This window comes from Lipophrys pholis, assembly GCF_963383615.2.
Source record: "Lipophrys pholis genome assembly, chromosome: 10".
Taxonomy (NCBI): Eukaryota; Metazoa; Chordata; class Actinopteri; order Blenniiformes; family Blenniidae; genus Lipophrys; species Lipophrys pholis.
In genome coordinates this window covers 2,329,061-2,345,938 of record NC_137640.1, presented here as the reverse complement: position 1 = coordinate 2,345,938, position 16,878 = coordinate 2,329,061, and the positions used below count along the sequence as shown (strand labels likewise).

Below are 16,878 nucleotides of genomic sequence, written 5' to 3'. Positions count from 1 at the left end.
TTTTCAGTCTGGGACTTTTAAAGAAAGATGACTGGGTTTTTCGGTCTGTTGCCATAGTGACTGGTGGTATCGGGGCTCCATTGATGATGGCTTTTTATTCTGGTCGTTCAGGCGCACAGCTTAAGGTTCACATACTCAGAGTTGATCGGACGGATTCAGATAAGCTGTTCTGGAACTGGAAAGTCAGAGATTCATCTCAGAGTGAGTCGACTCAGAGTTCAGGGAGAGACTCGGAGTTTGTTGAACCTCCTTCCTGGAAAACCCCCTGCCCACAATATTAACTGTAACAGCAGTAATTGTTGAATTCCTCTGTGTGGATATTGATCATTGAACATTTCTTATTTGTAATTAACTTAATAGAAAAAAAATTTAAAAAATGGAGTAAAGTTTTTAAATTTACATTTATGCATGTGAAATTTCCTTGATAAAACAGAGAGAATAAAAATAATACGTAGTTTCTTTTCATTGGATTTAAACTAAAAACGTTTTTGTATGAGCTTCCTGATGGGCCCTTTTCATTTGTCTCTGATTTGAGCTGTAATAACATATTTTGACCACTCGAGGCCCCTGCTGGATCACGTTTATTTCAGAAATAAAGGACCCAGTCCCAGTTACTCCTTGTTTATATCCAATGATCGAGTAATCATGAGACAGTCACAGAAACATGTCGAACTTTGTAGAAATATCCTCAGTATAAGAAGACATACGGGGATTTCCTGAACCTGCTGCAGGATGAAATGAAAGGTGAATTCAGTTTGTCTCTCTGATTCTTTCTCTGTACTATCCTGCTGTACCACTGCAAATTTCTCCACATGCGAGATAAATAAAGGGATATCTTATCTGATCTTATCTGATCTGATCTTATCTTATCTTATTCCCCTAAAGAGCCAGTTGAAACAGAAAAAAAAGCAATTAATTATGAAAGGTGATGATTCCAAAACTAATTCTATAGCCGCTCACTTCAACATCAAAGTTTCAAATTATAGATCATAACTATTGTCCCAGGGTTTAAAGATATTCAACCAAAGAAAGAATTTTAAAAATGCCCCTTTTGTTCTCTACATTCATACGGTGTCTTTCTTTTGAATTCATACATTGAGATAATCCCGAATGGATGCTTTAGACAAAATATCTCAAATTAGAGTTGTAGTTTGTGGGGAAGTGTACACATAGTGCACATATATGACAGACTAATTCATAAATATACACAGATATGCAGACGTATCGAGACTTGTGAATTTACAGATGTTTACATAAATACCGAATGAGCGGCAACGAGGGGGATATGACAGTGTTCGGAGGGTAATAGTGCACATGTTGATAAATAGATCACATATATCATGTAATGAGCGACACGGTCGCCTCACAGCGAGAAGGTCGGGGGTTCAAATCCAGCCCGGGGCCTTTCTGTGTGGAGTTTGCCTGTTCTCCCCATGGGTGCTTGGGTATGTGGCTGCCTCCTGGTCAATTCGGTGATGGGATTTCCCCAAGGGGATTAATGAAGTAGGATTCTTCTTCTTGAAACATGATGAAGAAAAACAAAAGAACCAAGAACTCGTTCATGTTTGGAACTGTGAACTTATATCATAATTTTGGATAGTTTTAGCACTTTTAGAATTTTACAAATGTAACGTGCAATGCAAATAAAATGCATTATTATTATTATTATTATTAAACTAGTTCAATTTGAATTTGTGAACTGAACTTGAAGTTCACATAGAAATGGTAGAAATTAGTTATTATTATCATTATCATTATTATTACTAGTAGTAGTAGTTCTAGTACTAGTAGTAGTCGTAATTGTTGTTGTTGTTGACCATCGACTAACCCCCCCCCCCTCCATGTGGCCCCCCATGTGTTCGGGGGCCCTCTGTGGTGCGGGGCCGCGGTTTGTGCGGCCCTGGTGGTTGAGGAGCCTCCGGAGGACTGGGAGGGGGAGGAGGAGGAGGAGCCGGAGGATCGTGTGTTTATCGGCTCACAGTCTGGCAGACAGTCGGGAGGACCGGACACTGGAGTTCCAGCAAGCGGCACTTTTAGAGAGACTAAGCGGGGGAATACTGCGTCCAGTGCGGGAGAACTCTGACCGGGGGATCCGCGATGAGTTGGGGCACGGAGCTGTGGGTAAGTCGAGCCCGCTGTGGCCGGGGCTCCGCGCGGCGTCCTGCCCGGTGACACCGCGGTGACTTTCCGGAGAAAAGGTGCCGCCGTAGCTTTGTGTGTGTGTGTGTGTGTGTGTGTGTGTGTGTGTGTGTGTGTGTGTGTGTGTGTGTGTGTGTGTGTGTGTGTGTGTGTGTGTGTGTGTGTGTGTGTGTGTGTGTGTGTGTGTGTGTGTGTAGAGGCTAACGCGAAAGCTAACGCTAACCCTCCGCGCACCTCCGCGGCGTGACAGCGGAACAATAGGCAGGGCAGGTCGGGAGACACCGGGGAAGGAGGGGCAGGTGGGGGTGGGGGCTCGGACCCTTTCTGTCCTCCAGGTCACTCCCCGAATTTAATCCCGCCCGAGCTCCCGGGGCCGGGCGGCGGGCTTTGTTGTGTGTCGGGGCCGGTACAAGTTGGGAAGTTGTGCCGGTGAGGCAGCGCGTGTCACACCCAGTTTCTGACAGGGATTCGCGGCGGGAGGGCGGAGGGAGACGGCGCCGCACAGCCCCGGCTTCCACTGCTGCCTGCTGCGCTCCCTAAACGACCATGACGTCCCAGTGCTGCTACTTATTCTCTACTTCGGGTGATATGGCGGAACACCAGCCCTTTATTCTCCCATTGTGCTCCCTGCTCGTCCCCGCAGCCTGTAACAGATCGAACAGGACTTTATTACCTTAATCCCTCCGCAGCAACAATGACCGAGCCTCTCGTTTGGCATCGGGTCTGTTTTCTGCACCATGTGGTCGATTTATTGGGGAGAGGCTGAATTAAACTGGGCTGTTGTGTTGTAATCAGCATCATCCAGCCTCTGGAGGAGAGAGGAAGGCAGTTTCCCCTCTAACAACCCACACTGGCTGGTTCTTATCCACAGCTTGAAGAGGTTCAAAATTTGAGAAAAGAAATCCTGTACAATGTACTTTTACATAATGTTATTTTTTAATTGATATTTTATATATTTTTTATATATCTAGTGTATGTCCACATATATTTAGTATAGTATCATATGGCTTTGTTTGTCTTTGTTTACCATTCTCTTACTGGTAAACAAATTGAACAAGTTGCATGTAAATACATTTTTAGGAATTACTTTTGATGAAAAGCTCAGTTGCATATAAATATCCTGAAATCAAAATTAGCTAAACAAATATTGCCATCGTTTGTAAAATCAGATCAGTATTAGATCAAAATTCACTCAACTTGTTATATAACTCGTTCTTCCATACCTGCGTTATGGTGGGGAAATATGGGGAACTAATTATAAAATAAACATTGGTCCTATTTTTCTTTATAACTTCAGAAGAAGGCCCTGCGACTCATTAATCAACCTGATTATTATTATGCTCCAACAAATCCTCTGTTTGCCATATCAAAGATATTAAAAATACACTATGTTCGACCTTCATATACTCACATGTTTTTGTGTCAGTTATACTTGATAATCCTTAAAATCAATAATGCTGAAAAAACAAGTCGTGGACAAGATGTCCATCTCAACAATCTCTAAAATCTCTACAGAACCAGGTTCAGAGGGGAAGAGGTCTGCTGGGAGCCGTGGGGTGTTGGAGGAGAGGAAAAGATGGAGACAGGGAGCAACAAAGAAGTTGCTATAAGAGAGAAAATGATTCCACCCACTGCAGACTTGTTGGATCCAGAAGATACAAACACCTGACTTCCCGTTCTATAGTCAGAGATCCTGCAGGAAGGTCCAGAGAGAGGGAACGGACTATAAGAGACGTTAGTGACATGTAATAGTGACACATGGTGAGTGAGAAAGGAGAGAAGCTCAGTGTCGGTCCTCCATCGGTCTAAACCTACAGCAGCGTCACTAGAAAATGGTCCAGGGTGTCCTGGACCAGCCTGAACAGGTTTCGCTTTTTTAATTAAATAGAAAAGTATTGCGCCAAACATTCAAATTAAGACTCACGATTGATTAATTTGAAGTAAAGACTGATGGTTTTCCCAGAGTGAAACTGAAAGCTGGTTGGGTGGTTTTGACTCGGGTGGATGGGACCTCAGAAAGCCTCGGAGGCTCCAGGGGGCAGCACTCTGAGAACCAAGTGTTCTGGCGTGATGTGGGACTAACAGCTCTTTGAGATACGATGGAGCCTGGTTGATGAGAAGGATTTCAAATTCTAGAGAAGCTAATATTGGAGTGATATGATCTGCCAGCACTCCATACCATTAGTTTTTTTCTTTCAAGGGGAATTCACAACCCGTATTTCTGTTTTCCATTCAGGTTTTCCTTCCTGTTCTCTCTCTTGTGTTTCAGTGTGTTTTCAGTGGATTGAGGCGTATGAACAGCTTACACTCAGTGGTGTCCGTTGGCATTGTCGGTGACAGATGGAGAGATTGGCGCACGAATGTAGAGGAAAAAAAATTAACCGCACATTTTTACCACGTCGCGTTGAAAGAGCGGCTAAATTTCTGAAAACACTGACGAACAGCAATAGATTCTCACAAGCGAGACGCTGAACGTCGAACATCTTTTTTTAGGATGTGGAGATTCAGCTTACGGGCAAACGTCCAAAGAATAACAAGCTGCAGATGACATCTCGGATATGTCTTGTTTACAGCGGAGTTAAAGCTTTTCATTTTCAACCCCCATTCCCCCCTGAGCCGGACTCTCGTCACAATATTGTTCCGTCATTGGCTGGTATTGACTTTAGCTGTGACAAAACGTTCCTGGTGATACGGCTTGAAACTGAACGGTCTTCATGTTTGCTGGAGGGAACGTTTCAGATTTGTCACGTATGAGTTTGTGGTCAGGATGGAGCTTTTCGTTTTAAAAGAGGGTTACTTACAGGATGGAATTAGCTTCTCGTCCACAGCCAACTTTAAATGAGGCTTCCCACCTGAAAGCGTGTCCATTTGAATGTGTTTTAGGTATACCATGATGCGTGTGAGGTATAGTTGATTTGTGTGGAAAAGACTGGAAACCCTTTATAAAAAGGCTAATGAATGCAAATCACACCCAAAAAAAAAAATCTGATCTTTATTTAATTTCTTGAGTTTGTCGGATTAATCAAGAGATCCTGTAAACGACATGATGCGACTTGTTTTATGACGTTATCCAATTTAAGACTCCTCACACCGAGATATCTCGACATCTATGTAGGTATTTTCACTTGGTAATCTGATTTAAAAATGATTAAAAGTGAAGACAAAAGATGAGAGATATCATGTGCAGCAGCAGAAACCCGACAAAAAAACAACTTCTGGATTGAAATAAGACAAAGTCCGTCTAAAATGAAATAAAAGCTCCTTTCAGCTAATGCTAAAGTTAATGCCAAGGCTGTAGGCGTCACTATGCTGTTTTAAGTTTGATGTAAACCAAGATTTTTTAAAAATTTTCTTTGGGATTAAAAGTCATCATCAGTATTTTTAAAGCCTGTGAATTAATCCTTTCACGTGAGTCCAAATTAGATAAACTGATTATCAAATATCCTAAAAATGTGCTTCAAAGTGAATAAATCTTCAGCCCGTCTCATCGACTCTGTCAAAGTAAAGTGAAGCACATGCTATCCGCTGGCTGACAGACTGTCATAATCCCCCCCCCCGCGTCCGCTGATGAGATTAATGTGTTGGCCATCTGATGTCAGATTAGGGATTATCGTCCAGAAGATAGCATGTAAAACTGTTGATTGGCTGCTGAGCTTTAGACGTGACTGCTCATCTTCTCTCTGCCCGTTTGCTTGGTTCTGTGACTTCATTAGAAAATCCTCTTTAATTGACACGTCGGTTGTCCGACGGCAGAGATTAGAGATGATGGGGGGAAATACCGGCGTAACCGTTTGGCTCAAACACAAAGGCGTTGGTAAACCACGTGTTTGTGTTTTTCTGTCTTAAATGAAACCGCGGCTCTAACTTGGCCATTATTTCTTCATCATGTCTTGTGGCTTTTGTCACTTGAATGTTAGAAAAATGTCTAAAAGTGAACAGGTTTTATGCTTTTATTAAAAACTGAACTTGTTTGGACAGTCTGACGAATCGGTTTTTTTTTAATGTTATTGTTGTCGCAAAAGCAAATTCTGAGAAACACGTGTCCTAAATATGTAATTGATGAATTTCTTAACACCCGTGAAAGGCCAAACAAAGAAGTTATTTTACCGTCTTCTTCTGTACATTTCCTCATTAGTTATTAATTCGTCTCAAACATATTTACAGCACAGTTCGTTTTGATGCTTTTTGCGACGTTTTGGCTTTGGTCCAGCTCTGTAAGAAGTTACACAGCGAGTGAGGTACATCCTATTACCGCTGGCTTCCTGCCCGCCGACACACACGTGAAGTAGGAAGCGTTTGCCTGAATCAAAGCTCTGTTTGGATTTGGTGTGTGTGTGTGTGTGTGTGTGTGTGTGTGTGTGTGTGTGTGTGTGTGTGTGTGTGTGTGTGTGTGTGTGTGTGTGTGTGTGTGTGTGTGTGTGTGTGTGTGTGTGTGTGTGTGTGTGTGTGTGTGTGTGTGTGTGTGTGTGTGTGTGTGTGTGTGTGTGTGTGTTAATGCCAGGATGCTACCATGCTGCGCTCGGGTCTGTCTGGGTGAGGTGAGGCGAAGGCCAGCCAGAGTGGAACAGCCAAGTCTTGACTGGAGGACAAGAGGCCGACTGGTGGTCGTCTCTACCAGCCGCCCAAACTGAAAGAGGGGCAGGGAGTGGAGAGATGAAGGGGAAACGACGGGCTGGGCACACTTGTGATTTTTGCATGGAAAAGCTGTCGGCTGTTAAATGGAAAGAAGAGCCAACTGTGGAAAGTCGGATCCCGAGCAGCGAGCTCGTCTTCAGCCTCCGATCAAGCGCTCACAGGAGTTTGCTTTTCTTTCCTTTCAAGAGATTTAGAACAGGCTTGTTAGTGTGTTCTTTCAGGAGCCCCCCCCCCCAACCCCCCCGGGACATGGCGGAGAACAGAGGCTTTGGGGTTACGTGTAAATTATTGAATATCTCAACCAAGTGTGTTGTTTGTACTCTTGGCATCAGGTGGCTCTCTGGCCCGTTCGCTGGTGTTTGTTATCCCTGGTTGTGTTTGTGATATTTATAGATGGTAGCTTGAGGTAAATCGGAGTCTACAGAGCCGCATTGTACCGACAGTAAGCAAGCGTCTCTGCTGCTTCCAGGATCCTTTGTCTTGCTTGATGGGGACAAAACCCCAATTTATACTTCGTGAGCTTTTGGGTACTCACTTTAACGTGACGTCACGGTACTCTTCAGTACGGTGTCGTGACAGGAGTCCTGCGGCGGATCCCAGCTCACAACGGATCAAGTCCGGTTTCATCCTGGACCAAACCGTCACGTTTGCAGCCATGCAGATCGTGGGATTCTAGACTTTCACACAGATTACGTGGAAATAACGGAGCCAGAACAAATGTCGTGCCAGCTGGGGCTCGAAGACGATCTGAACTCGGTTGGTGTGAAGGGAGAAGTCTAACACCACACCAACGTCACGCAACAAATGACCAGTGTGATCGTCAGCGAGACACCGACTGTTGATGCAATTAGTAAAGTTATGTTGGCTGAAATTATTAAATTCTGTTATAAAGTAGTCACTGCATTATATAATGTGTTACTTGCTGAATAAATAAGTTGAGAGTGGCTCGTTTTCATTTAACATTTGATGCTGATAAAACATTTCTCCAGGCATTAGTTCACTGTTGATACAAAATGCCTTTTTTCTTTTGAACAGTAAACACATAAGATGTATGACTCTACCTTTGCATTCAGCCAAATTAGTGTAATCAATTGGTCCGTACATCACAATACTGATGGTTTTACTCCATCTGCCAATCTCTTTCACAGGGATGGCAGTTTTTGTGACACAAATCCGATGTTAAAATTTTGGGAGGGGTAAGGTAGCAAAATTCTATTGTAATCATTAAGGATAAGATTAGATTAGTGCCGACTCTAGATTCCTCCAGTCATTTATTGCTAAAATGCTTTGTTAAATTCACTCCAGTCTATGTGCATGACACATACGCGGCGCGAAGCGCAGAATGGTGATGATGCGCGCCAAGATTTAGGCATAATCTTTTTTCAATTCAGTGCTTTGCATCCTTCATTGACAGAGACACGATGTGCATTTGCTCTCACCGAGTACTTCTTAACTGGAAGTAGGAGCTCAGGGTTGGGAGAAAATTACACAGAAACTAAAAAGCTGCAGTTAATTTGCAGGCAGGCTCCTTCCCTGCCCGTTTTCCAAACACCTTAAAGCCCACCTGCTCTCTTCGGCCTTTGACACCGTCTTTTTAATGCCTTTCACGACGGATTATGTTTTTATCTTTCTTAATTTGTATTAACTTTATTTGTATTGGTGTCTTTTGTTTATGTAAATGTGTAAACTGCACCATTCACAGCTTATTCTTTTTGTACAGCGCTTTGGTCCACTGCGCTGTTTTTAAAGTGCTTCTTAAATAAAGTTGCTTTTTTGTAAATTAAAACAAAAACGTGGAGTAATTGTTATATTCGATTAGTTTATTTTTAAAACAGTCATATTCTCCAGCTGTTCTCCTTCTCCTCCTGGTCTGGTCGGTCCAGAAGCCTTCAGTATTCTAAGTTTCTAGCTTCTCCTTGATTTTCCTCATTTTAATATTGGATCATAGGAGCTGCATTCAGAATCTGCTGTGTCTGTGTGAGCTGGACTGGCTCCGCCCACACATGCCCATCTTGGGAAGAGGAGGAAGTACTTCCTCTCGTGGTGCCATGTGCCAGAGCAGAGCTGCCTAATTGTGGGAGGAGTCAAAGGGAGGGCCTACCTTGATTGGGATTGGCTAAACCCCCGATGACACTATATAGGGTTTGATTTCTGATTGGCTGGTCGGAGCAACACACTTTTTAAAAACCTCATTCCTGGTTTGGGGATGATTAGTTTGGTTGGAAAACCTTTAGAAAGTGGATTTTGCAAAATATGAGCCCTTTAAATATTTGAATTGTACTCTAATTTGTTTCAACAGCCGCAGTGTGGAAATGGTAGAGCCGTTTACAGATGAGACGCATAACACATATCAACACCTCCATGTGACTCCGGCCAGTTTAAGGACATTCATCCATCTTCTGTTCCACTTCGTCCAGTTCAGGGTCACGGGACAGTCCCGGCTTTTCTAAAGGAGGAGACACGGTGAATCGAGGCATATTTCCTGTCCAGTCTGAAGACATTTCAAGCCCACGTTTGTTGCGTCTTCTCACTGCAGTGCCGATCTGATTAGAGGACTCCCGTTCCTGGACATGTGTCTGTTCTCTGGAGGTCACGGCGGCTGTGAGGGGAAATCACGTAGAAGCCGAGAGCGGCGGCGGCGGCTTGGACGCGACAAGCTGTTGCTCTTGGTCGAGCCGAGTTTGTCAACACGTCCAGTGTGTTTCAGGAGGTGTGAAAGAGAGAACATGTTGTGTTTTAAGCCTGCCAGTTCTGTGCATGCGAGGGTGGGGTGTCATTTTTAATTAACAAAATTGTGCAAATATACATCTCCAGGAGAGGGAAGGAGGTGTGAAAGAAGAAAGTCTATACAGAGCAGTAGCTGGAGGAGGTTTAATGACGGGAGCGAGGGGAGACGTTTTCAGAAAGCGGCGGCGGTATGAGGTGGATTTAATGCAGACGGCCTGAGAGAGAGAAGTCGAGTTTACAGACATAATGGATTAGATAAAACTTTAATGATCCCGGTGGGGAAATTGGCAGTAACAGGATACCATAAGAATTAATTGGACGTCCATCTTAGCAGAGTAAAATGGGTTTAGATAAACAGACCCAAACATTAACAGTATGTAGAAAATAATAAAAACATCTGGACTTTCTCTTTCTGCATACCATTAGCCTGACTGACGTCTCTTTTTGTGATTAAGCAACTGTGTCTTTGTCCTTGTAAAACTGATATCCAGTAGAGGTGTAAATCACCAGTTTCTTCACAGTATGACATACGGCAATATAGTAAGGTCTACCACGACGCCATTTGTTTTTCCATTCAGGGGATCGATATGAGACAATATATCATGTACTCATTTAACAATATCAATATCATTGTTTGCAAAAAGCACTTCGTGTTTTATTATTATAAGTAAGTTACGCAGTCACAAGAACAAATGCGCTCTCAATAACTGGAAGTGTTAAATTCAAAGGTTAATGCATGCGCTGCAGCTGAATTGGACCACACTACTTTTTAGTAAAAAAAACCAAACATAAATACATGTTTTATTGGTGTATTTGTTAATTAACCAGACAATAAATTATAATGTTCACACTTAAAGTGGCTTATTTAGATCTTGGGGGTGCAGGGCCATTCCAGGGGGAGCTTCACCCGACCAGTCAGAAGCTCTCATTTAGTCTTGCGAGAGGAAGTTGTGGTATGAAATGGGTCAGAACAAGCTCCGTGTTTAGTTTTTTTTTTTTTCCCTTTTACATTTTGAGAATTTATTTATAGACAATTTAAATGAAAACTGGAGATATGAGAATACCAGGTGATGACTCCTTTAAGCCGATGTCCCGAGTCCAGCAGCAGCAGCAGCAGCGTTGCTCCTGGTTAAGAAGAAACCCTCATTAGGTCACATGTGGACAAAACATTAGGAAATGCTCTGAGAGCAGCCATTTGACACCTTGTTCACAGGAGGAGAAAACAACGGAGTTTGTTGTAGAAAACAGTGAAGGTTTCAAGGGAAGAGAGGAAACGTCTTATCTGAGCAGCTCAACCAAGGACTTGGAGTTTTGTTCGTGTAATTTGTGGATAAAAGTAGATTTTATTTCCCCGCTTCTACCCGGAGCACCAAACCCTCTCCAGTGGAGATCTTACTTTTCCTTTCTTGCTTTCTTGCAGCTGTTGAATTTGGACCGTTTACGTTTATCATTCTTTACTTGTACATGGATTTTCAGTAACTTCATCTTGGACAAGGACAAAAATGGGAATCACTCTGAAGTGATTTGTCCTGCTTTCAAAATGCAGCAACATAACTGATGTAGTCAGTTTTTAGTTTTTTTTTTCCACAGTTAGTAATTGATGGGTTTTAATCAAACCCTGATGGTCAGCCGGTGACAAACAAAGCACTATAATCTGGAAAGGAAGGATTTAGTTGCTGAGTGACCAGTACAGAATCTTCCAGAAGTAATTTGATTTTGCAGGGGGAGACTTGTTATTGCTCACGCTTGCTCATGAACACGGAGCCTCTTTGCTTTTGGCATTTTCTCATAGTTTGTCCCCAGTGGTGCTCTCCTCCCTCCCTCCCTCCCTCTCTTCCATCTTCTCATTGTCTCCCTTTGGACCCGACCACAGCTGCATCCACCCATCCAGCTGTTCGGCAGCGTTATCTGGCCGCCCTCACGCCTGTGTGTTTGTCTTGCCAGGGCAATAACCCAGGATGAACCGCTTTCCATCCGTCTTTGTGGGTCATTGAATGATTTTCGTTGTTTTTGTGGGTTGGGTGGGGGGCGGGGTGAATTGATTAAAGTCTGGCTTATACCTTTCTGACATTACTCTTATTTTTATTTTGTTCCCATTTATTTTATGTCCTCAAATTGGTCACAAAGATAACTATCATTTCCGTTTCGTGCTCCAGCTGTGTGTCATTTCTTCCCAGGAAGTACAAACTGAATCACCGGGGACAGAAATGGTTCCAGTTGTCTCAGGAGTCGTGACTCGTCTCAACACGGGGCTTTTGGTCATCACTATGTTCGGTGTGTCTCCTCCTTTCAGGAGCCTCCCAGTCTGTCAACTGTTTATTAGTCAGATACTTTTGTTAGCCGGCGGATAAAATCTCTCTTGGAGACACATGGAAAATTGGAAGATGTCTTGAATTTTTCTGGCGAATTTTCCCTTGAGCGCCAACCCAGTCATTCCAGTAAGCCTGTACTGGAGGACCGGCTGCTGTCGATCTCGGCTGCTTGTGGAACTTACACACACTTAATGTACTTTTAGATCCTGTTCCGGTTCCCCTTCAAACTGTAGCACCTTGTACTGGAGGAGCGTTGTTCACAACCGATGAGAGTTATGATCCGAGCCTTTGCCTGCTCTGAAGTTAAAAAAATTAGGTTTGCACATTAGACCGGACTTCATTAATCCCACATTGGGAAAATCATTCATCACAGCGGCTCCGCGTTGTGCGAGAAGTTAAAATAATTTGGCACACAAGAGAATAGACTATGTAAATACATGTAAACACAGGAGCTCCGGATGGAAATGTTGCCAATGTTTGTCCTTTTAGAATGCTCTGCTTTTTTATGTTTGTGAGGGTGAACGTGTCCACTCGTACTTTGGCAGTGGTTTTAGTCGTGTTTTAAGTTCATTAACTGCCACTGTGATGTGGGTTTTAACAAACTCTGGTAATATAAATAAGTAAATAAATATATAACTTTTTCACTGAATTGGAGGAAGCAACTGGCATGATGTATTTCAGTTTGAAAAGAATCACCATATTTATGTTGGACGTCATCTATGTCGCCTGTTTTTAGGAATTAAAAAAAAGAAATGAATCGACTCCTGAATGGAGCTGTTGGCATAGAAGTTATAGAAGTAGACACACATTGTCATCATGGTTCAAATGTCTTAATCTCTAAACTGTTGTATTGCTGGATTTCTCTTGGTTGATGTTGCCGCTTCCAAACTGTCGCCAGACATCGATTTTGACATTTCTAACATTGTTGTAAGATTATCTCGCGCTGGCTGTGGTTGCACAACCGTTCATGAAGCCCTTACATTGTAAGACCACAGCCTTCGAGTCACGGTCAGTTATGTCACTATATGATTGTCTTGTCTTTTGTCTGGGACGTCTGAAAAGCACCATGTGGTTAAAGGTCGGAAGCTGTAGAAAAATAATTGATGCGGTTTTATTTATGTCTCTGTATATGTAAATTCTCATTTGTCCAGGAAGAAGTCATGAAAGCAAATTAGACTGGAACCCAACAAGTCATGGAAGACGTTTTGTCCACTAAGTGACATCATTACTACATGACTGCATCGTTGTTGAAGTTGAATCTATCCAGTATTTGTTATAAAATTAAGTGATGCCTACTCCTCCCCTTATATTTTTTAATACAAAATCTTCAGGTGCTGGTTTGTCCTGTGATGGACTGTCGACCTGTCCACTGTCATCTCTCCATTCTCTGCTGGGATCGGCTCCTTCACTCCTTTTAAAAGCATAGAAGATGTATTGCTGTCCCGCCCCAGGCTGAGGTATTCAGGTGTTGTGTGATTGCAGAGAGTCGATGTCCTCCGGCTGACGGCCTTTGGTTGTTATGTACTAAACACATCTGCTGCCGGCTAAACCTGCTTTCCTGCTGCACTGATGCTATCGACTCTACTCTAGTTCCTCATACACCGGATGAAACCGGAAAACCTCGCATGCTTGAGGATGAAATTAAAGCAACCGTCGGCATCAACTTTTAAGAATCTTTAAATCATTTTGTCTCTTGCATCACTACCTTGACTTTGCTACGGCTAATATCACATGGACAGCAAGTGGAGCACGGATCAGTGGAGGATCACTTGGTCTCGTTTGTGTGTGAGCACTGTGTGTTTGCCACATGATGATAATCCACCAGCCCGTCTTGTGGCATTGTTGATGACTACACCTCTCCCTTGCTCTCCATCCTTGAGCAAACACCCGTCGCCTCCTCGGTCCACCCTTCTTCCTCCTTCTTTCACACACAGCAACATAGAATAGGACGTCATCTAAAATGGTTTGATGTCACAGAGGCTCAAATACATTTTAAAGGGACAGATATTGTTGGAGGAAGTTTCCTCTCATTTTTCAATATTTATTTCTAATCTTTGAGTGAAAGTGGACATAATCTCTGTGTGGATGAAGAATATAAGTGACTCGGGCTGGGCGATCTGTCCTATAAAAAAAATCTGAGATTTTTTAAAGAAAAATTCGAGTTTCGGTGTATAAATTTTTCTCAGTGAATTTCAAAATGACTGCAGACATCAGATGTATTGTCAAAAGTGTAACTGTATTGCTGTGATTGTCCTCAGAGTTAAAATGCATATAAACAATCCCAAAATAAATAAGTAAATGAGGCTCAGTTATTTAGCAAATTCAAGCTTTTATCAGGTTCTAAACAAAAGTGCAACAGCAACTACAGAAACCTACAAGGAATGGTAGAACGGAACATGGAAAATGCCCAAAATCTGTGTGGAGAAAAACACTTGACTTGTCAAAATAAAAGTCCTTTTTAGCTACAAATTCGATTAAATCGATTTTTGTTTTTTGTTTTTGCCCAGCCCTATAAGTGAGCTGACACGGGAAAGAAAGCACTTTTTTACAGGCAGCATTCATTAAAAAAGAAGCGGGTATCACCTAATAATGCAAAGTAAAGAAATATAACAAAATACAAAGTGAGTGGAGTAGAACAGAATAAGTCAAGTTGGTATCTCTACTGCTTCAATAAAACATTTCTTTAGGGAGCAAACGTCAAAAGCAAACAATTTGAGGTAAATTTATCCCATGTGGGTTTGACTTTTATGACCATCTCCCATCTAATTAATTGACTAATAAGTCTATTTATTCAACTTTTCTGGGGAGTTTAATCAACCAAGTTTTTTCAGTTCTGTGCCACTTGGTAGCCGTTTCATGGCACTTCACTCTCATGGGTTCCTCTATCCTTAAAATAAAGTAAGAGGATGAGACGGGAACCAGCGTAGACTATAGTGAAGTGAGAGAAGAAAAATAAAACCAACCAACAAGCCAGGCGTGGAGGTTGAGGCTTTTCTGCTGCACGCGTTGGGTTAAACGATATTAAGAGAGAAAATGATCGGACAGAGATGGAGAGCAACAAGCGAGTTCAGATCGGATCAGACCATCGGCACAGATCATGAACTTTCAGCTCCACTGCCCGTGACGGGTCAGGGAGGAGAGGACGGACTACAGAAAGAACTTAAATGATGTGAAATGGACAAAGGAGAAATGCTTCCAGCAGTTTAACCAATAAAAATGGTCCCAGGTGACACGAGCCAACCGGAACGAAGTGTTCTTCAGGCATTTGGAGCTCCACCGAAACCTTCCAGTCATTTAATAAGGTTGTTTTGGTGTAAAAGATGCAGGCGTCTTGCTTGCCTCTCCACTTCACACGGGGGTCAAAATCTTCATTTCAACAGACTTTCGGAATGTGTTTGGACTTTGATCAATCGTTCTCATTGTTTTTGTTTACATTCTTACTTCTGGCTTTGCGACCGGTGTCACTGTGTACAAAAACACTAAGGACCTATTTAAGGTATGCATGAATAACACCACAGTACGCATACCATGAATGTCAGGTGAAGAGAGCGTACATACATCCATCAAGCCTAACGAGGACAGCCCCCCCCACCCCACCCTACTTGCTCCTTTCCTGTCTCCTTCTCCCTCCCCCGTCCAACATACTGCCAGCCCCCGCACATGAGGGAACAATGTTGATTCCAGCCATGAGAGTTTTCCCAGGCTGTTTATTTGCCCAATGGTGTTTCGGGGCCCAATAAAACTGCTCCGCGTTGCCTTCAGCTCCGAGTTGCTCATTTGCACATGCAGTGACAATCTGCTCAGCATGGAGGGTTTCTGGTTACCTAGGCACCCCGACCATGCAGCACCCAGTGAACCCCCAACCATAGTCTGTCAGGTAGTCAAGAGTGAGGGGTGCAAACATACCAAGCAGCAGTATATCTCCCAAACCAGGAAGGTTGTTTTTGTCAAGAACACAAGAAACAATGAGGGGCAAAGGAACATTTCTCACAGATAACTTCAGACTTGTTTTCATCCTAGACTTGAATCAGCCACGTAGGGGGTGAGAGGGCTATTCTCAGTCAGATGACAACAATAGTCTCCTAACAGGATTCAGATTTCCACACTCATTTATGAATCAGTTAAAACAATGTGACTCACTACAGCCTCCTCAGGCAGTCCTCAACAAACACTACTCTGTTGATGAAGTCTAGACCTGCCATTGTTCATTTGACCCATCTAGTGTTTAAACATTGTGTCTCTCTTTCACACACACACACACACACACACACACACACACACACACACACACACACACACACACAGGGGAGGTTCACCAATACCACTGAAATTCATAATACCAGATTTGAAACAAGAAGTACAATGAGGTCAGTGTATTTAATCCCACACTGAACAAAAGCACATTAATTGTATAGACGCACTGCTCCGCCTGTCCAAAGACGGACAACTTTCAACCATTTCAAGTGTTTTCTTTGCACTGACTTCCTGAAATCCCGTTCTGCTTGAATGGCCTATAGACTTTTACTTGTACAGCACATTTTACCACTCGAGCAGCCCTCATGAACTTTACATTTATCTTGTCACAGTAACACTACAAACACAACTTCTGGAGCAGTTTGAGATTCAGGGTGGAACATTTTGGCACATGGATGGGGTTTAGGCCCCGTTTACATGTCAACGTTTGAAGTGACAACAACTTGTCCTTTAATAAGCAGAGACACTGACAGCCATGTAGTTAGTATGCCAGGCCACGGGGGGGGTGCTGTTGCTTGTTTTTGTCATTTAACTACACACGTGTGCAAAGGACAATACGCTATAAACGCTAACACAATGCATTTGTATGGACAGATGAGGAATTGGATGCTATGAGAGGAGAATCTCAACTATGAAACTACCAACATGGACGATGAAACTAGAACACGGACCGGGAGTCGTTCCACCTTGTGAATCGGTATAATAAGTGAGAGTTGCAGTGGAACCGAGCACGACTATAACATAAACTGAATCCCCACAACTGAAGAAAGGTTTGTGGTGTTCGTGTAAACAGGGCCTTAATGGGGTTTGA

General features: G+C 42.9%; 1 protein-coding gene across 3 annotated transcripts in view; it reads left to right on the top strand.

Moving 5' to 3' along the window:
* Window positions 1-1,894: 1,894 nt before the first annotated feature.
* fnbp1l (formin binding protein 1-like) overlaps window positions 1,895-16,878 on the top strand; it is a 47,896-nt gene continuing 32,912 nt past the window's right edge. The window contains exon 1 of one of the 3 annotated variants that reach the window (XM_080473519.1): window positions 1,895-2,121. In XM_080473519.1, the coding sequence (XP_080329645.1) occupies window positions 2,098-2,121 (24 nt within the window). In that variant the 5' untranslated portion in view covers window positions 1,895-2,097. The remainder of the gene's footprint in view (window positions 2,122-16,878) is intronic. The other 2 variants (XM_080473520.1, XM_080473518.1) reach the window with 2 other exon arrangements.